Raw genomic sequence first — 22,163 nt, 5'->3', positions numbered from 1 at the left:
CTTGCCATTTCTTATTATGACTTCAGGACAAATGCCATCCCTTCCCCTACAGCTTACCTGTAGTGTCGGAAAATCTCTTCTTCCACCTGGGTAATAAAGTCACATTTGGTACATGAGTGTTCTTTGTTTTCTTTGACAGTCAGATGCCCATCTGTCCCTGGCAGGTGATTTGTTTCTTGTTTGACATCAGACGCCTGGGATTCATGCACATTCTCATAATGAAACAGGAGAACATCAACATCGAGTGTAGAGAATGAGCATTGATGGCACTGATGTTTAACTCTGGAGCTTCCTGTGGCCCCAGGAGACAGGTGCAAGAGTAAGAGCGCGCAGTGGGAACAATTACTCTTTCTACAAGCAAACGGATAAGTAATTTCTCCAAGGTGCTTTTCAGGGCTGCAAAGGCCTCTGGGGCAGAATGGACAGTGCTTAATGGTACATTTGTGAATATTGTGTAGTTGTTGATAATGACGAAGGAGTGGCCCCACCACAATTACATCAGGGCCATGGCTCTTGGAGTACCTGAAGTCACAAAACTGACAATTGTAGCTTGTCACTACGTTATCCTCTGCTCCTTTGCTAGAGAAATCTTTCTTTTTAGCTGCACTGGAGCCCTTTTCTGCCTTAGCTACTGGCTCACCCTCTGTATTTTTGGCTAGATCATTCTGGTTAATGACAGTGCCCCTGGAAAGCTTATCATTCAAGTCTGGATTAAGGCCTCCTGACTGCCCTCCCCCATGCTGTTTACTATAATGTTCCAACAGTTTGAGGGAGCTGGATGATTCGCAGCTGAAACTACAAAATTTACACCAGTAATAGCTGGTGGCATCTGTACCATTTTGTCTAGAAGAATCAATGGGTTTGATGGGCACCGAGTAACCCACAGGAGTGTCATCTCCTGCTTTCACGGTAATTTTGTCTTGCCACTTTCCCAAGTCTCCAGAATCACAAGATCGAAGAGTAGGGCTGGACTTATTAGAGTTTTTCTCTGAAGATTTCCCAGACTCAGAAGAGGGGAGAGAAGCTTTTATTTTGTTTGGGTGAGTCTGCAGAAAGTGTTGCTCTAGTTCAGTTGAGGAGTTGCCCATGTATGTGAAATTGCAGAATTTACAGCGGAAGTACTTGGTGTTTCCTTGGCAATCGGGAGTTTTGCGTCCAATGCCAATGAAAGTTCCACCAGAAGTGACCTGCCAGAGAAGAGAATAATGTTATTTCAAATGTTGCACTAATTAAATAGAAACCTTGATGGAGAGGAGAGGAAAAAAGGAAGATGAATCATTCCACATTAAAAAAACTGTAATAATATATCTTCATTTATTCTATTTTATTTATTCATTTATTCTAAATTATCTTCAATATTTATCAATAGTCATGTATTCAAGAAAAAAAGGATGCTAAGCATATTAGGACCAAAGAAAAGATGAAATGGATAAGAAATAATATGTTGAGAGTTTATGTCAAGAATTTAAGCATGAATATTTTAGAAATCTAAAAAACTTTGCAGTAGACTAGGTCTAACTGAACCACTTCCCTCAAATTGCATTCTTGAAGGAGTATCCAGGATCTCTTGAAACTCTCTTTTGTTTTTCTCAAAGATTAAGCATTGATGTCAAAAACCAGTGGCAATTTCTCAAAAATTACTTAACGTAGACACTCTCCAAGGAAATTTTCAGTCCTGTTCCTGCAGCCACAAGGCTTCAGACTGAAGGGTATTGTACTAAGGTATTATAGCAAAAATTGCAGCATTGTACTAAAATTAGGGTGGAACAATAATCACACATTTGAACTACAAAATGCTACAATTTAAAAGAGGGGCAAGGGGGTGGAGAATGCATAGCTAAAATGGTAAAGGAGTGCAACTCAATGCAACATGGAATATAAAAGAAGGAAGCAAGGTTGCCAGGGCATATATCCTTAAAATCTCTATTTTCATTGCTAATGTCCCAGCTCTTCCCACCAGTGTACCACACCTGCTCTGTGATGTCAGAGATCATTTGACCTTAATTCAAAAGTGCTTTGTAGGACAAAGTAAAATATGACCAAAATCTATGCCATACATTTCATCATAAATTTGTTTCTTTTCCCTAATTAAAAAGTTGCATGTTATCTAGGTGAACTTTATATAATGCCAGGTATGAGAGAGTCTACATGTACCATCTCATGTGGGCAGCCAGCACCACTACTAGCAACTGGACTCAGCCTCCCTCCTTCTACTCTCTGCTTAGTGTCAAGATACGATTTTTTTAATCCTAAATTTCTTACTGAAATAATCCACAGAGTGACAGATTTAATCTTCCAACTGTCAGGGAGCTGCTGAATGTCTGCAGGATTCCGTTGTCATATATTAGTCAAATGGAATAATTATTTTCTCCCTTCTTCAACAGCTGTGCCACAAAAAAAGCATGTGATCACTGCTCATATGAGAATCCTGCCATAAGGAAAGTCTCAGGCATTTAAAAATCATTAAAAGCAAACATTTAAAAATGCAAATAGTATGCCTTTTAGCCATCTAGAATACTAAAATAAAGATGGCTTTATGTCAAATGTGCTGCAAGCCCACATAGATTGAACATGTTGTCATATCATACTCACCCTTTCGTTAAATGAGTGGTTTTATATTTTATGAGAATGTTATACTTAAAACATTTCTGTATGTGCTGTCTTAAATATGATAGTTTTGACATGGTTTTTAGTTTGCCAATGGGTCAATGGTTGCCAGGTTTTAAAAAGGATAATCATGGTGGAAGGCGCGAGAATGCTCACCTTAACCCACTTTAAATCCAAATAACCTTGACAATCACTGGCTTAACAGATGACAAAGTCATATGACCCTAACATCTAAGTTGTCCGTCTGCTGACCTAGTCATTAAATGTATAAATGAACTGAAACTTGCACAAAGGTGTAACTCTGTGACTACAAGGTGCCATGATTTCTACAAATCTCCCACCATTCTTGGTAGGTGAAGCCATGACAACTTAAATAAAATCAACTGCAGTCCAACAAGAGTTACCACAGGCTTGAACAAGATGCCTTCCTGAAATATAGGTACTTTGTTCTGGAATGTATGAATAAAATGTGATTCTACAAAGAGTTGGATGTCTCCCATTTGATACTCTAGAGATAGTGCAGTAACCATGAAAGATTACTGGATGGCGAATCATGGAGAACTTAGATCAAATTCTATCTCTAGCACTTTGTAATGATCTCATGTGCAAGACAATACAACCTCTTTAAGCCTCAGTTTACTTACATATTAAAATAGGATAATCACATTTGTATTAGCTACATCATAAGATAGTTTTGAGGATCACATAAATCTACATACACATATATACATGTATGTATACACAGGCACATATATGTACACATATTATATGTCATGTATTATATATGATATATGGCATATATTATATAACATATATACGCACATATATAAGCACTACGTATCAGCCATTATTTCATTAAAATAGCCAAAATGAGCTAACACAAAATTCAAAAATATGATTTTTTAAAAAACCATTTTAGAATCTCTCTTCACAAGCCAGCCAGTCCCTTCCTACCTTGCAAGTGTTCTCACACATTACTTCCCTCCAGACATTCTCCTGTCTAGCCATTCTAGCATCATTATTGCTTCTAACACTCTCCCATCTCTGATAAACTGGCCTGGAATGCTCTCTATCATCACTCCACTGATTGAGAGGCCAGGGTTTCCCTCCACACCATGAATAAAGCAACCAAAGAGAAGTAAAACAGTTTAACAACTGTAAAATATAACATTTTGTAAATCTACCCAAACCAAGTAATATATTAAATTGCAAAATCAGTGTTCTATACAAATGTCTCATTTTCTAGATCACAAAGAGAAAAAACAAAGTATTTACAGCCAATCTTATGTACTTCCTAGTTGTGAGAGAGGGGTGTACAATGAAAATCAAGTGGGATATTGTTGTGCTGTACCACTGAAAGAGCACTCTAAAATTATGTGGTCTTATCTTTATTACTGGAAGATGGTGCCTTTGAGTACTATTTTTCTTTGTTTCAAATCAGAGACAGTTTTTCATGTCTCCAAACTCCACTTAAATCTTTTCCCAGAATAGCTATATAAGGAAACCAAGGTATGTATGCAAAGTGTTAAGAGCTTATACTACCATTTCTTAGAAAACGGTAATGAATCACCTCATCATATTTGAATTGAATATGATTCAACAAGTGTTTGCTGCTACCCTACTATGTGCCAGCCATTTTGCTAGTCAGTGATGAAAACAAGTATGAAAATAGTCCCTACTATCAGGGCACTTATACTTTGAGAGATGCAATATATAAGAATACACACACACACATACATGCACACACATACATACATACATATATACACACACATATGTGTATGTCTACACACATATATGTATACACACTATACATATTTATTATATATTTTAATACATAAAGTAAATGGCAGAACAATAAAAACTGGGGTGGGGGAGGGACAAGGGAAAATCAGAAAAAGTCTCTGGTAGGAGCAACATCTGAGCTATGTTTTGAAAAGTATCTACATATATAGAGAACTGTTTCAATTTTATTCAAAGATAAGGTTCAAAGTATTAATTATATTTTCAACATTAATCAAGATTTTAATAACAGAAAACTTGCTATAATGTTTCTTAAGATATGAATGATTAGCAAGGTCAACAAAATAAACCAAACCCATTTTATGTGGGGGCAGAAAAGAGTTGTGAGTCAGTAATACCCTCCTCTCATTAGCATGTTAATATTTCATTTAGTTTAAAAAATGACTTAAGAATGGAAAGCTTTATATACCAGTGAAAGTGAAACACATTACCCACAACTGGTTTCCAAGTATATACATATATAGGCACACACATACACACATACATACACACACTTGTGTGTATGTGCATGTGTGTGTGTGCGTGTGTGTGTGTGTGTATATGTACGTATATACACACACACATGCACATACACATATAGTCTGTCTTCAAATCTGAAAACATTGCTTGGAAGGTGTTATTATTCTCTGAATTTTTCTCAATTTAACTGAGTAAGTTTTCCCACATCTATTCCCTGTTCTCTAATCTCAGCCACTTCACTCAAATATAGACTATTATAACAACCAACCTGTACTATTTCAATAGTACACAAACGGATCATCCTACCTCCATTTTTGTCCCTCTAATACATTACCAAAATAATCTTCTTATGCACAGCTCTGTTCATGTCACCATGTTCAAACATCATCCTTAATCTCTACGAATTAAAAAAGTTCAAGGTATTTTTCCTCAAATTCAAAGCTAATTATAACATGCCATCACTGTACACTTCTACTTACTTATTGACTTTATTTTCCAAATGAAGTGTTCATAGTCCTCTGAACATGTTCTAATATCTCTCAAAACTGTTCCTCTTCTCATACTATTCTCTGTGTGTTTCTGTGTCTCTGCCTTAGTCTCTGTCTCTCTGACTCTCTCTGTCTCTGTGTCTCTGTCTCTCTCTGTGCTGTCTCTGTCTCTGTCTCTCCCTCTGTCTCTGTCTCTCTCTCTCTGTCTCTCTGTCACTCTCTGTCTGTTTTTCTCTGTCTCTGTCTCTCCTCCTTCCCCATTTAATTCTTACTTATTCTTTGACTGCAAATGAAATGCTCTCTTCTTAATGAAGAGTTCTTAATTCTCCATACCTCTCTAATATCTCTTTAATGAACTTATCAAATAATATTGTGTAAAATCAGGTATCTGAGTTCATAGTTTATCTTGCTCCTAGATCTTCAGATAGGAAGAATCATGTCATCTAAACTGTATCTCCCCCACCACCTAGAACAGTGCTCTGTACAGAATAGGTTATTTAGTAAATATTTTTGAGTACATTTTGAAAAAGATATTTAGTAAAAAACAAAATTTTGACAGAATGTTTTATCTCTAGATTCAAATACAGAGTAGAGTGGGGAGGAGAATGAATGACAATAAAAGAGAAGCCATGTTATCACTATAAATATCTGGAAGAACTCATACCACAAATAGCATGACTATCATATTAAAAGTCTGGAGATAATTGTTCATTTCCTGACAGCTGTTCCAAAATATACATCTTTTATATACCATGTCAGAATTCTAGACATGAAAGGGTGCTTTGATAACACACAGTTCAACTCTTTTATCTTATAGATGAAGAAATTGAAGCCTGAAGAAGGGGAATAACTTGCCTAAGTTCATACAGCTAATCAATGGAAGAACAGGGACTCAAACCTAGGTCTATTATTCCTAGCCTGATATTCCTTCCACTATACTGTTTTCGCATTATGTGCAACCTGTAAATTCTTGGTACCTCCTTATTCTGAGCCTTAAATTAGTATGATAAATGTTCCTCCTATTTTAGCCCACATAAAGTACTTCTGAGGACTGATACCCAGTGTCAGCAAAGTAGTTAGAGTTTCTTAGAACAAGGATATAAGGAATGAAGAGAACACTCATTTATGAATTGCCGACTATGTGCCAGTCACTGTTCTTAGTACTTTTCAAATATCTCATTTGATCATCACAGGACCCCTGAGACATAGATGTTATAGTGATTCCCATTTTACAGATGAGGAAACTGAGGCAGACAGGGGTTAAATGACTTGTCCAGGGTCACACAACTAGTAAGTGTCTAAGGCCACATTTGAACTTAGGTCTTCCTGACTCGAGACCCATGCTCTATCCTCTGCTTCTCTGCACCACCTTGATTTCTGTCTATATAAAAGAATGTACTAGTTCTAGAATTATGGTATAAAAAAGCATATCTCTTCAAGGACAACAAGATGATATCTGTGCTCAAACATTAATTTATTATGTAGTCATATCTAGTCACGTTTCTATGAATTGGGGGTAAAAAAAAGAGTAGAGAGCAATGAACAGAAGAAGAGAGTACACAGAATAGATATGTAAGCTTTCTAGGGAAATCTTGTCTCCATCAATGACAATGGAAACCTCAGACTTTGACTCAACCGTCCAGTCCTTCATTTGCTACATGAGGAAATGATAATGACTCTAAACAAAACGATGATGGTGTGGGTAGCTGGAGGTTGGGACAACTGGAAACAGAGGAGGTCCGTGTTGGAAACAACAAACTGTGAAAGTGACAAGGGACTAGTTCCCAAGGCATCTGGAAGAGAGGATGATACCAAAAGCTGAGGGAAGCTATTATTACCAAATAAACACATATGTGCCTTATCCCATATCTACAAAATGTTTATAAGAATGATCAACCCACACACAGAGGACATGTTTGAAGGTATGTGAAAAGAACAGGCTGTCTTTTTGCCAATGTTAGTACATCTTTGTAGTCACACACATTGTCTTCAAGATTCTCCTCTAACAAAGTGTCTCCCACACTCCCATGTAAAAAGCATGTAAGATTTTTTTTTTGAAAAATGCAATGACAGAAATAACTTTGTCTGTGATTTTCAGGTTATTAATATTAAATAGGGAATAAAATAGGAAGAGGGACATTCACTAAAGGCATTTGCCATTATCATAGAGGATGTCCAAGGGAGAATCCAAAGAGCAATTCCTTAAAGATGGTGAAGTCTTTCAAATACTAATGTTGTTGATAACATTGTACTAATTACATCAAGCCCCAGAACGATGCAGACCCTTCTACATGTGATCTATAATTACTCAAATTAATTCGGCCTAATTATATATGTAAGAAAAGCCAATTGGATGTGAAGAATGTCTTTTGTCTCTACTCTGAAACAACTGAATGAACAATCCACGGAGTTTGTTTATCAATATGTAAATCTTGGACTGACACTGAAGATAGATGATGAGGTAGGCCTAGAATTCAATAGGAGGAGGAAAACAGGCTTGGCTATTTTAGCTACACCAAGTTTGTTGTTGAAAAAAAATCTTTAAATTAATCATATTCTTCCAGAAATCCTAGATGGTGGGGAATCATTAAATAGTACAATCTCTGAAGAATTAAGATCTATAGTCACCCCAAGGCAATATCAAGAAATTCAACAGAAAGCTCATGGCTCACTGGGTGTATCCCTTATGGAAGATATGTGGGAAGTCATGGAAAAACATTGCAGAGGATGAAAAGAGATGATGAGTTGTATCTGCTGCGGATGGGAGCATATCAATAAGATCACAATCCATCAAAGTCTTAAGTTGCACACCTATTACAGGATGAAAAGAACCACTACAGACTTCAAATTGCTATTATGCTGAATTTTTTCACTTTCTGAAAACTATGATAATGCAGAACTGTTTTTTTAAATAAAGGTCAGAATTTCATTTTCTATTTTTATCCTAGTTTAAAAAGCTTTTCATTTTATGTACCATGTTTATGGCCTTTGTTTAAAGAAGAATTTATATGCATCTTTTTGCTGTATGTCTCATTAAAGAGGGCTCAAAATGAGGGATTTTTTTGTTCCTCTTAAATGTCTTTAGCCTTTTATTCTTAGTATTTTTTCTCTTAATCAACACAGTTGGCATTAATGTGAAACAGTAATCAGTATTATAAGACTAATATATAAAACACTTCAAAGGGAAAAGATTTAAAAAAAACACAGACCACTGAAAATGACACTGTAACACACAGTACTTATCCCCAACCATAACGAAAGAAGTTGTTTGAACTGAAAACACTGATTTACAATCTTTTCTTCAGATGTGGTGTGTCCTCAAGAACTATGACTGATTGCAGTGGAGAAGATTATAAGGGACCAATTTAAGAAGACTCTTAGTCAATGGATGGAAATTTTGGAGTTTGAACATTGATTTAAAAACCCACCCATCTTATTTTAAGGCTTTTCTGTCTTCAAAAATATATCTTGGAGAAATTGGCACAGCCTGCTAAATTTATAGTATTGTGTAAGGAATCGCAGTAATTTTTTACCAATACAAAAGTACTGTAGAAAATATTATTAACCTTCTGAATAAGGAAATTAGCCTGACATAGTAAACCATTTCAAATAATAATCTAGAATGTAGAGAATATATATAATACTCTAATATATCTAATATGTTTTGAGGACATGGAATGAATACTTTGAAATGACAACAAACTATCTTTGTAGTTAATAAATTGCTCAGCAAGGGAGGCTGTAGATTTTGAAACAAAATAAAGTATTGAAGTTTGTAAGAACGGAGGCAACAGGGAACTCTAGAAAAAGAAAAAAAAAAGCTCAAGCAACTCCTGAGTAAGTGTATGTGGATAAAGCACTTCTTGGATTAGCTGTGCTAATTTTTTAATCCCAAACCAGTCTTGCCTCTCATTATGGTCCCAATCCACTTTCTCCAATGGTGAGATGCTGTGTGTGCTTAAGGAATGAAAATTTTAAGACATATCTAACCAAATCACAATTGTGAAGATAAAACAGCTACGAGAATACTCAGAAATACACACATACGTGTGTGTGTGTGTGTGTGTGTGTATGTGTGTGTGTGTGTGTGTGTGTGTGTCCTTCCAAAGTAAAATATAAATTACTTGTGGATTATTCATGGCAGTCCTCCTTCATATTAGGGCAGATTGTATATTCTAGAAATAATTATAAGACAAAAATTCAAAGTCTAATCACTGGGCATTAATGATCTATCAGAGAATATTATTTAAATAGAGTCAAAAATTTTAACATCCATATATTATGTTTCCCAACTGTACTTCCCCACAGCAGGCAGGTGGAGAAAAATGTCCTTTTTTATGGTGCTGGATACTTGTGTTGAATATAAATACCACGTTTGGACTATAGCTTACTAAATTATGTTTTTTACTACTAAACAGGCTATTCCAGAATTCACAAATGCCTCACTGTACCTTATATTTTCATCACCACCAGGAACTAACAAAGCTGGGCAAGTCCAAGTGTAGTTGGGAGTCTGTAGTACGCTCAAAATAAGCAATCCAAAGACTTTCTGATTTTGTTTTTCCTATCGACACACCCATTCATACTTGTTAATTGGCAGTGGATAAAACTAATTACATAGGTATAAAAACTCAAATGGGAAAAAGGCACAGCTCCTCATCCTTTAATCTGCACAGTTAAACCAACATAATCAAGTCATGATGTGACTGGTAACTAAATGAATAGGAAAAATATTGTACAATTTATTAAATCACAAATTCTTGAAACTTGTCCCCAATTAGTGGGATATGAATTAAATCTGAGACACAGATGAAGTATTCATTAATTTTAATAATATTCCTTGCTTATTGCATCTGAATGTGAATCCCTAGATCCTGGCAAAGGGAGAAAGAAAACAAGCCCATTCCTAAGGACAACAAAATTAGTAGTAAACATAAATATCAGTAATGGGAGAACAAAATTACTATCAGCAAAATTCCACTTGTCTTTCAGAGTTCACTTAGCATAACAGTCCATCTAACAAGGCATCCTGACATAATACTGAATATGATGAAAGAAAAAAAAATAAGACATCACTAGACCTGGGAAAATTAAATTCAGTCCAGTGGTTAGGATAACTGACATTTATATGGTGCTTTAACATTTGAAACACACTGTCTCACTTGACTCTTATGGCAATCCTGTGATACTGTTACTACAGATATCTTACTATCTCCATTTCATATTTGAAGAAACCAAGACTCAGAAAGATGAAGTGACTTGCTTATGGTCACACATTTAGTATCAATGTCTGAGGGATGATGTGAGCTCATGCTTTCCTAACTCCTAGTCCAGCACCCCACCCACCATGCCACTCTGTCTTGATCCCTAGCACATAATAAGAACTTAATAGATGTTTCTTGAATTAAATTAAAAGTGTGCATCAAATCTTGATTTAGTTTCTCAATGTTGTCCCCTCCATCTGCTGGCTTATTATACCTCCTCTACTGATGTCTGAATATCATTAGTTTGTGAGTATAAAAATACCTGTATAGACTAAAAGCACTGAGTCCCTCTGCCTCTATAAGCATATATGTACAAGAACACTGTACCACAAGGAGGAGGAGGACAAGGAGAAGGAAAAACAATAGGAGGAGGAGGAAGAAAAGGAGGAAGACAGAAAAAGAAATGTAGATGGAAGAGAAAAAAGAAGAGGGAGAGAGAGGACAAAAACAAGAACAAGAATGGTCAACTCTTAATTATCTACAATGTACAGAGGTAAAGATAGGGGGGAGGCAACTGCAGACAATCCAAAATAAAACTAGAAGTAGAAACTAGATCTAGCGAGAAGTCCTGTCTAGCTCTAGCCTAGTTCTGTAATCCTATAAGACTGAAAAAATATCCATTTTGCTCTGCGTATGTGTTTGTTTATCCATCTTACTATAGAAATGTCTTAATTTGTAGGTCTATACTAAACTCACGATATATCTATCTATCTATCTAGATATATGTATATGTATGTGCATGTATATACACACACCCATATATAAGAATATATGGGTGTGTGTATGCATGTATGCATACATGTTTGTATGTATGTATATGGTGCTATTTCATTCTGCCCATCTTCTTCAATGTAGTTCTAACAGAAATGGTCTTGGGAAAAGTCATTATCCTGCTATTATCATTCCTTTATATTTGGTTCCTTTCTCTCTTCTGAGAACACTGACACTACCCTGGTTCATGGTAACATTGCAATAGCCTGCTGATTGCTCTTTCTGCCTGATATCTCTCCCATCCCAGTCTATCCTCTCTCTACTCAACTGTCAAAGCTGTCTCCTTTGAGTCCAAGTTTGCCCATGTCATTCCACTACTGAGTAAACTTCAGTGGTTCCCTGTTATCTCCAGGACCAAATATAAAATCCTGTTTGACATTCAAAGCCCTTAATGGTCTGCCACCACCCCCCACCTTATTGTAGTTGTGGCTGTTATATCACACTATTGATTCATGTTGAGATTGCAATTCACTAAAATCCCCAGAGTATTTTCAAACAATCTGTTGTCTAGCCATTCCTCCTTGATCTGGTAACTTATATAATTGATTTTTTTTAACCCAAGCATAAGGGCTTTTAACTTATGTCTATTAAATTTCATCATACTAGATTTAGTCCATCATTTTAATATATTAAAATCTTTTTGGATCCTTACTCTGCTATCCAATGTTCTAGTTATCCCTCCTCTGATCCCGGCACTTGCAAAGTCAAATGAGCACACCAGATGTGGTCAATAAGCAAGTGAATAATCAATTATGGAGGTATTATCAAATTTTTAAAAAAGGATTTGCTACAAGTTGGAAGAATGATAAATTTATAACCAGACACATGTGTTCCCAATGATTTTTTTAAGTCCTAAGCGTTTGAGTCATTATTTGTTTTCAAGTTGGTGTTCGCACTCACTTGTTAGGCTTTTATCTTTAATATACTAAAGTACATGAATTTAAATATGACCTTTATAGGACTATAAAGCACAGCACAAAAAGTGGACATTAATTTAGGTACCACTGAGCTAATTTAACCAGTAATAATGACCAACCTAGATAATAGGCAAAAGAAAAAATGAACTTAATTTGGTGGTTTAGCTGTCTACATATATCAAACCAACTTGACAAGTAGCATACTTTTCATTCATTTTGTGTTCATATTTTAATTTGTAAATTAAATCATATTTTAATTTGTGTACTTTATCTCTTGTTCTCCTAGAGTGGAACCTCTGTAGGGGAAGGGACTATCTTATTTAAATTTTTATATCACCTCTCTCATCCTCCCCCAAGCAATTGGTTATGATTAGGGGGTGATGGTGGTGGTGTTGAAAACAAATATCACAGTCTTTGAAATAAGTATTGACCTATGCACCAAATATGTTGCATTGTACGGATGGTCAAAACCTATTCAAATCCAGTTCATCATTTTCTCTAAAGTATAATATTGAAATGGACAATGGATAAGGAATTACTAAAATATAATATTTCCTAATTCTATATTAAAGAAATGTACAATGTTAAAAAGAAATCATTTTTTGAAAAAATAAAATTTAAATATAATTGATGAGGCTACACTAAAAGATAGGGAGCTGTAAGATTTTACTTTCCAAATTATCTTTCTCTACAAGGAAATGTGTCCATTAAGGGCCGAATAAGCTAATACTGCTAAATCTATTGGAAATTTGTCTCCACATTCTTTTGAATCCAAATATAAAATTTCCTGTCTCTAAAATCTTTTCTTCCTGCTTAGAAAATAGTATTTACACAATAGGAAAGGAGAGCTCAGTGTTCAGGGTCATATAAAGGTCTGCCACTGATAAGCAAATTGAAAGACTATTCTCCTAGCATTAGCATGTCATTAAAGGTCAAAATGAAGTTAATAGATTGAGTAGAACCTGCCTCCTTCAGAATATGGAAAGTTTCAGGATTCAGAAAGTTTTCTAATAAGAAAAGGCAACATCTACACCACACAAATGCATCAGAATTTATAAACACTTAAAGGTCTAAACTACTTTCCCGTGGGAAGAAGAACTTGACAGGATTCCTTGTTTTATAACCTGATCTTAAGACCAAGAGTCCCTCCATAAAAATGATGCAAACAATCCCAACACACAGCACATAAAGTCCTAATGAGAAAGTAAAGTCCTCATTTAGTAATAGGTGCTTTCATTTAGCTATGTGTTCAAAAATATGCCCAATAAACCTGCCCAAAAATGATGGAGCAGTAATAACTTTTTGAAGAAATCTCTTGCTATTATTTCTAGTGAACCTCAAATACTGAAGAGAACTTAGTTTAGCTCATATAAAGGTCTAATTATTGACTAATTGTATTACTTTCTTGGTATGGAACCTGAGCTCTGAAGAGTGACATTTTGCCTTATCTCGCCTGGGATCAGATCTCTGGGCCATCTTCACTCCTTAAGAACTTTATCTGTTTTTTCAGCTCCCATAAATGTGTCTCCTCCAGTAGAGTTGTTGGTGTTGGTGTTTGTCCTTCATTCTCAATGAGGACCACGGCATTATGACTTCAAGTGAACTGGACTTAAGTGAAGGAGGGCTGTGCGAAGTCATCAGCCTCATTTTCTCCTTTGGAGCCATCTGGGTCCAGTGGAAAGATATAGATCAGGATGACTGGAGATGGCCCTGGTGCAGTGGGAAGCCTTGCTCTTTTTAAGGTAAAGTCTTTCCCAGGTATCAGTTTGACTGAGGCAATGCCCATTCAGTGATTATGGCTGGATAAGAAATGAGGCAAAAAATAGCTTCTTTTACCTAGTCCAAAAATAATGGGAGAGGAAGACCCACAGAGTTTCTAGCCAAACAGAAACAACTGTTATTTATATTCACTCTGGGCCATTGTTAGCCAATCAATGAGAGCCTAGGTGGCTAAGTGGATAGAGCACCAGGACTTCAGTCAGGAACACTCATCTTCCTGGGTTCAAATCTGGCCTCAGACACTTACTAGCTGTATGATCCTGGATAAGTCACTTAACTCTGCTTGCCTCAGTTTCCTCATCTGTTAAATGAGATGGAGAAGGAAATGACAAACTACTCCAGTATCCAGTTGAGTGGGCTCCTTGAAAGTAAAGACTACCATTCTTGTTATTCATACAACCAGCCAGGTGTCTGGTGAAAATATTTAACAAATACTTGATTTATCTATATTGTTGAAGTTCATGATTGGGTGAATATTTCTAATGAGTATGAGTAGAAGTCAAAATAATTCTAAATATTAGGATACTGAGATGTCATTAAAGCTAATGAATTCTGAAACAACCATAATCTCTCTCTTGATTTCTTAAAGAAAGGTAAAAAGGTCTAGGGCAAATCTTTCGATTCATCCTGATGTGCTATGTCCAGGTATGTGGGAATCTTATGAGTTTATGAAATTCACCAAAAGTAGAAAAGGGGATATTCTGGTTTTATATATGTCTTAAGGCTGGCAAGCTATATCCTATCAATCCCCTACCTACCACGTACAAAGCAGCCTTATTATTTGGCATCATACACACAAGTGTGTGTGTCTCTGTGTGTGTGTGCTTGTTCCTGACTCCTACATGTAATACATATACATATGTGTATTATTAATCTGTGTTCATATATGTATGCATATATATTATCTGTGTATACACAAATACATGTATATAGACGTGTGTGTATATGTGTGTGTGCGCGCGCGCGCGCGTATCAATGAAATCATTTAAAAAATACAGTTAACATAAAAAAGGCATAGTGCCTAGTCAGGTGTGTCAGGATTTGCATTATCCTCCACACCGCTGATATTTATATGGCACTTTAGGGTTTGAAAAGTGCTTTACACTTTTGACCCTCACAACAACCCTGTGGTATAGGTATAGGTACAGGCTGAGTAAGGTTAAGTGACTTGCCCAGGGTGGCACAACTCAAAAACATTTGAGGAAGGATTGGAACTTAAGACTTCATCTAAACACTACACCATCTAGCTACAAAAGACATTTCAGAAAATGGACTTTTGGTAGTTGTATTCTCAGATGCCAAACCCATTTCAAATATTTCTTTATTTCAATTATACTTCCTCATTCTGAATAAACAATGTGTAAGAATTAATACTCTTTAACAGCCAGTGCAAATTTCTTTAAACTGTCCTTGTCTAAACATAATAGGGGTCAAAACCACAGAGCAGTTTAAATCACCTCCCTCTGGCTGCTATTCATTTTTCCCCTGCTTAAATGATCATAAATCTGTCATAAACCACCAGTAGTTTTGCTATCTTAAACAAACAAACAAACAAATAACGGCAGCTTAAGTGCAATAGGATTAACAAATTCCCTATTTTATTAGTCTATTATTTTGATTCATTTTGATCTAAAAAGAAAATGATTAAATGCATTACTGTAATTCATGAACTTTTTTGTGTGTGTGCACATGAATAACTCAAAGACATCACAGATTTCTGGCTAAGTGACATTGGAAGTGTTTAACTCTAACATTGTAGCCAGTTTTCCAGGAGTTTATGTGCCTGGCGAGAAAAGCTCCCTTTAAATGGCATTTTAGCAATATATTTACATTTCGGTGTCAAAGAGTATTTGTGATTTCCCTGTATTCTATTTAGGACTATAGAAAAATTGATTGGTATTTATTTGAAGCATAAAAATATTAATCAGTCACTTGTCTTCTAAAGTCTTTTTTGTAGCAACATCTGGAAGAGATGTAAGGAGGTTTGAGTATAGTATTCGGCACAAATACATTTAACTTTCTCTTCTTAACTGGAGGAAATTAGCATTTGAAAAATTAAGTTTCCAAACCCAATTGTTTCTTTAAAACAATCACCTATATTGCATAGGTCCTATTTTTGGAAATACTCTTTTTCTTGAGAAAAGACTTATCTTAACAAGATTATCTCCAGGCTGCTTCCTACCACTTTTTGTCTTCATTGCAGTATGTGCTGTCAGGCTTTAGTAGAGACAGTATAGTCTAGGATCAGCTGTTTTATTTCTCGTTCTATTAGTTCAAACTGAGATAGCTTGCACATCTGTTTTATTTCTAAAATCACTGCCTAGGAAAAGTGTCCAGCTCATTCTAACCAAACATAAACTTTACTATAAATAACCAAAGACCTAACAAAATAGCTGTTTGGGGGAAATGGAAGTGTGTTTAAAAATCTGAATTCCTGCAAGGAGAGGCCTCAGCAATCTTAGTTTTAGAGCCTTCTTGACAGCAGAGATCAGTTTCTCTCAGACATTGTCCCCAGAGTAAGTGAACTGAAACTCTAGCAGGAAATCCAGGTATTAACATCATATTACTTCCTAATTATAAAACATCATTTCACATTCTGACATGATTCACTCCTAACCCTTTTATCTAAATCACGTATTTGCTTTCCGATTACAGCCTGACAGAAGAGTGCATCTGACATAAGACAGTGAATTGATCTTTAAAAAGACAGCAGTTCAAAGCCCAGAGATTTTATGCATAATGCCTAAGATGGCTTAATTTGCTGCTCCACAGAAGTAATTCTGTTTGGAAGAATTCATAATGCAAGAAAAAGTTAGAGGGATTCACAAAGCCGAAGCTATTTTTTTTCTTTAGGTTCTGTATTCTTTAAATAATAAGACTGACATTCTAATATCTTAAAAGATTCTTAGATTTCTTTGCTGATATTTCCTGCAAGCATGATAAGATGCATTAAGGACCTGCTATTTTTAATATTGCTTTGAGTTCTCTTTATTAATTGGTACCAGGTCAATGTAAAAGACCATGGCGAACATGCTCCAGCAATTGAGCTGACATTTTAACTTACTTCATATGTGACCTTTGTTGTCAGCTTATCCAAATGACTGCTCTTCTAAAGTGAACAGAGAGGGAAGGAAGCCTAGAGAAGTTCATTCAATTTGAAATTTTTCCTAATTATTCCCAAAGAGAAGTAATATCAAACCATGAAAAATTTTAAAATATCCCTGATCACATGGCACAAAAATAAAATTACAAAAATGACAAGAGAAACTAATTTGCATTCTAATTAGTTTTGTAAAACTGATTAAGGTATCTACTATGCTAAAAATAACAACAACAACAGATAATTAGTTCTTTGAGATGACTGAACTTTTTTTGTTATTCTTCTACAGATGGTGAAAAAAATCAGCTAGGTGGTATGGTGGATAAGAGTATGCTGAAGTCAGGAAGACCTGAGTTTAAACCTTGCCTCAGACTTTTAAAGCTATATGATCATGTTCAAGTTACTTAATCTCTACGCCTCTGTCTCCCCATCTGTAAAATAGGTGTAAGGACAACACCCACCGCCCTGGGTTTTTAGGTGGATCCAGTGAGATAATATTTATAAATTCTAGATATTATTGTTGTTTTATTCCCATGCTTGTTCATTTCAACTATACCATAATCTAAATACATAATTGCTAATAAAAAAGGTATCATACTTATAGTAAAGTATTTGGTATCAATATAAAATGGTGGATGAATACTGCTAAATTGAATATTAGTTTTATAATTCATTATTTACCTCTGGTATATGGAAATTAAGTCATTGCCATAAAATTAGGGCATTTCAATCTTAGATTTGTAAGACTTAACACCATATAGACGGACTTAGAGATCCTTTAGACCAGCCCCCTCAATGTGCTGATGAGGAAACTGAGATGTATAAAAGTGAAGTAACTGTACCAGGTCATTGCAGATACTGAGCCCTCAATCTGGTATTCTTTCAAATAACCATATTTACATCAAATATCAATTCCTTACAACATAAGCTTTATTTAAAAAAACCCATAGAGCATAATTTCCAGACTATTATAAAAAAAAACTTTTCTGAAGTTTATTTCTGAATCTTTTAATGTGACCCAAAGTCACTATCAGTAGTAGCCTGGATAATAGAGTCAAATCCAAATTCAGGACACAAGCAAGAACCCCACTGACGTAAAGCCCACAGCTAAAGACTAATAATCTATAACAAGGCATGAATTATGATCACACAGCCCTAGAAAGATTAGTTACATTTTTGGAAGCCTATGTAAATATCACATTACTCTGATATAAAGCCAAAAATATGAAGCTTGGTTAATTCTGTGGAAGGCTTTATCCTAACATAATGGAAGAGAGAAAGTTTGGAACTAGTTCTCAGGATGAGAGGCAAATACTAACCCTGAGCAAACATTTGAACTAAAAAAGATCAGGAGTGCTTCTTTCCAGCTTTTTACAGGCTGCCTGACATCATTTTTAACTACTAGCTTTGGGGCTTTTTTAAAGCGTGGGCTTGTAGAAGGGATGCACCTTCCATTATGGCTTTGTTTCTTATGGAATTAGCAAAAAGGACAAACCTGTACATCGTAGGTCCCGTTTAGTAAAAGAGGCCTGGAGGAATTGATGTCCTGGAGCACACCGGAAAGCACAGTGCGGTTGACTTTCTGGAAGTCTTTGGAGTGACTGAACTGCACCATGTTGTGAAGGGCCAAGATTTTGGTGTCAAGCTCAGCATCTTGCCTGGTGCGGTTGTGCAATCCAAGGTGATACTTGCGGAAGTGCTTAATCAGATCTGTGGGATCATTGCCGTAATAGCCATATCCACAGATGTTGCATTTGAAGTCCTGAAGCTCTGGAGACAGAGGTGCCGTATCTGAATTATCATTGACCAGTAAGTCAGTTTTGGATTTGAGTCTTACACCCCCATCTGAAGGCACTTGTGGGTTTTTTGAGGCCGCTGAAGTTGGGCTGGAGCCTGGACAATCAGTCTGACCACTCTGCACTTGCCCTGTCTCCTCTGTAGCCTTGGGTGACATCTTTTGTTCTTCATTTGTCTCCAGTGGGTCCCCTGATGGGGTGCAGGCTATATCTTGGGTGTCATCTGTATCTGATCTTAGAGGAGACTTGAAGGGCTCACAGACTCCTCCAGCAGCTGGAGATGAGAAAGCCAACATATTTCTGTCTGTCACCTCATCATGAGGGAAGGAAGAAATGTTTCCTCCCTTACTGTGGCTTTCATAATTGAAGCCAGCCTTCTCATTCAGGACCGAACTTTTTAAGTCCTTCTTAATGCTGGAAGATGAATCTTGGACATGCAGGCAATGACCCTCCTTGTTGTTCACTTCTGCACTGTCACTCTGGTCAGTATTTTCTGGCATCTGATCTGCAGAAAAGTCTTTATTCCTTCCAGATACCTTGCTCTCTGTACCTATAGGTTCGAGGGTCTGTGCCTCGCCTTCACTAGCAATGTTTCTCAGAGGGGGGTTCTTTTTCCGGACCATATCTGCAAATATATAAGGTAAAAATCACATAAGAGATTGTTTGAAAGTCACCCATTATTTGATTGGTTATTTAATACTTTACTTATCCTAGTCAATAGCATGCATTGCATCAGGAATACTAAACATCATATTTCAGTCTAGGAAAAAATGTTTTCAAAAGCTATAAAAATAGGCTTGAAATAAGCAAATAGTATTCATCAATATCTCTATCACAAAGAGTGGTCATTTCAAAATGTCTTGGTGAGTATGGCCAGTTAAAGATTGTCTCTTGCAAATTATTTTTAGCCAAGTTATTTCCTTCAATGATATTTTAATGTGCTAATAACATTTCTTAAAGCCTAACATTATTAAATTTTACAACTAGAATATAAATGTGATTTCAAAAGAAATAGTTCTGTAGCCAAGCAGACAGGAAGAGTACATTATCAAGAAAATAGATATCAAGGTGTGGGCTACCTAACTGGCTTCAAAAGAATTGTGATGATGACATAAGATTCACCTTCCTCCCTACTTGACAGTTTTGTTTTAGTAGTAATACGTTAGATTTCATCAAAAGGCTAAAGGAAATGAGGTTACAAGTAATGGGTTTTCTTTTACTAAAATTCTATTCAGCATAATACCTGCCTAGGGCTGTGGAACTATATGTTCTCTTAACTAATTCTGTAGAAAACTTAATTTAGCTCAAACAGGCTAATATATATATGTATATGTACATATACATATATATGTGTATACATATACATATATATATATATATATATATATATACATATACATACGTGTGTGTGTGTGTGTGTGTGTGTATGTAGGATGACCTTCCAAACCTATACTATATGACAGCTACAATGATCTACACACTTACTCAACCATGTCTTTTCATCTGGCAGTACTTCTATCTAAGGTATAATGTAAGAGGTGTGACCCTGGATAAGTTATTGAAATTCTAAGTCCCCTAGTAAGTCTCTGTGACTATACATTGAAGAGTAGGTGCAGTTTATACATTGGTAGAAAGACTTCCCTTACAAGAAGTTCCTTAGAGCTATGAAATCACAGAAGCTGTCCTTAAAAAGCTCTAACAACTACTAATAAATAGATTTCCATAAGACTGATGTACTTCGCTTAACATAAAATAATAGTCCTGAAATACTAATGAAATCTATTTTTTTGTTATTTGAATCACATTTTAAAGCTTACCACTGAAAACCTCCTAGAATTAAGATTTTTGGAAAATGAGGTATTTTATTTATATAATCATCCCCAAATTGTATGATCAATTTTTACAAAAACACTGATGGACCTAATTACCAACCATTAGTTATATGCCTTTTAAAGACTTATTTCCCCTCCATTAATAGTAAAAGATTGTTGATACAACCACATTTTCTCATTTGAACCTCTAAGTTACAAAAAGCACGGAACAGCACTGGCTAGCATTAGGATGAAGTTTGTAGCCAGGGAGCAGGGCACAATTAATTGATCTATATGAAAGACCAAGCTCTAACCAGCTAAGTTAACTAGCCACAAACTGACAAACTATACTAATGGTTCAGTAAATTTTTATTGATTTTTTTTGCTTGTCAAAGGGTTCTTCTCATTTAGACACAAAACACCAAAAAATGTTCATTCATCAAATTTATACTGTGTTAAAGTTCTTCGTACAATGTTTTCCTCCCCAGAGTGAGTACTGAATTCGGAATTTTTTCCATCTATGATGTTGCTTGGTTGATATTTGTCACTATGTTTTCTCAGAAAAATGTTAATTCACTTTACACATAATTTAACATCTTAAAGGATGGCTTTGAGGACTCTCAAGCGCTATATTTCTCTTGGCCAAATATCAATAGCCCATACCATGGTATATTTTCCTTTTACATCAACTTAATCAAAATCCCAACACCAGCACACACACAAAAAAGGAATTTCAGGCTAGCAAAACAGTAGAAAAGAGGGACTTTAAAAAGAACAATAGTACTTGTATTCATTAAAATCATCATTTAGTTAGTTTTTATTCCCTAAATAAATGACCCAATTTAATAATTAATGGTTATTTTTCCATTCTATATTCAGGAACGACAGAGCAATGAATGGATGAAAGTGCATTTATTAAGCACTTACAATGCACAAAGTACTGTGCTAAGTGCCAGGAATGCAAATAGAAAACTAAAGAGTCCCAGCCCTCAAGAAGCTCAAGGCTTAAGGCCAAACAACCATAACTCTGGAGTGTGCGTCAAAGGTAAAACTAGAAGTAACAAGGTGCTAAGATCAAGTGCTATCCTAAGACACACTAACACTGAAATTAACATAAATATTTTGACTAAATATAAAAAAAAATCTTTTCTGTTTTGGATCAGAGTTCATTTAAGAATCATCTAATATCTTCAGTACTTGATGAAATAGTAATATAAAAATTATCTTTCCAATATACAGGACTTCGCCTTACTGAAGCATAGATTTTAGGAGTACAAAGGAGTTACTAGGTATTTATGCTGAATAGAGCACCTAACATAACAAGAATGTGTCACTCTTGGTTGGGGGAGAGGAATGACGCGCTAAATA

The 22,163-nt window shown here is 35.7% G+C and overlaps 1 protein-coding gene across 1 annotated transcript in view; it reads right to left on the bottom strand.

The window, feature by feature from the left end:
* The window catches only part of TRPS1 (transcriptional repressor GATA binding 1), a 108,781-nt gene that overhangs the window by 25,440 nt on the left and 61,178 nt on the right, over nt 1–22,163 (bottom strand). The window contains exons 3-4 of the mRNA XM_036741952.1: nt 18,684–19,609; nt 58–1,187 (exon numbers count right to left, since the gene is read on the bottom strand). Of these exons, the coding sequence (XP_036597847.1) occupies nt 58–1,187; nt 18,684–19,609 (2,056 nt within the window). The remainder of the gene's footprint in view (nt 1–57; nt 1,188–18,683; nt 19,610–22,163) is intronic.

Source organism: Trichosurus vulpecula, chromosome 1, assembly GCF_011100635.1.
Source record: "Trichosurus vulpecula isolate mTriVul1 chromosome 1, mTriVul1.pri, whole genome shotgun sequence".
NCBI lineage: Eukaryota > Metazoa > Chordata > Mammalia > Diprotodontia > Phalangeridae > Trichosurus > Trichosurus vulpecula.
Note: the sequence above shows the minus strand (reverse complement) of the source record. Positions and strands in the feature narration are given on the sequence as shown.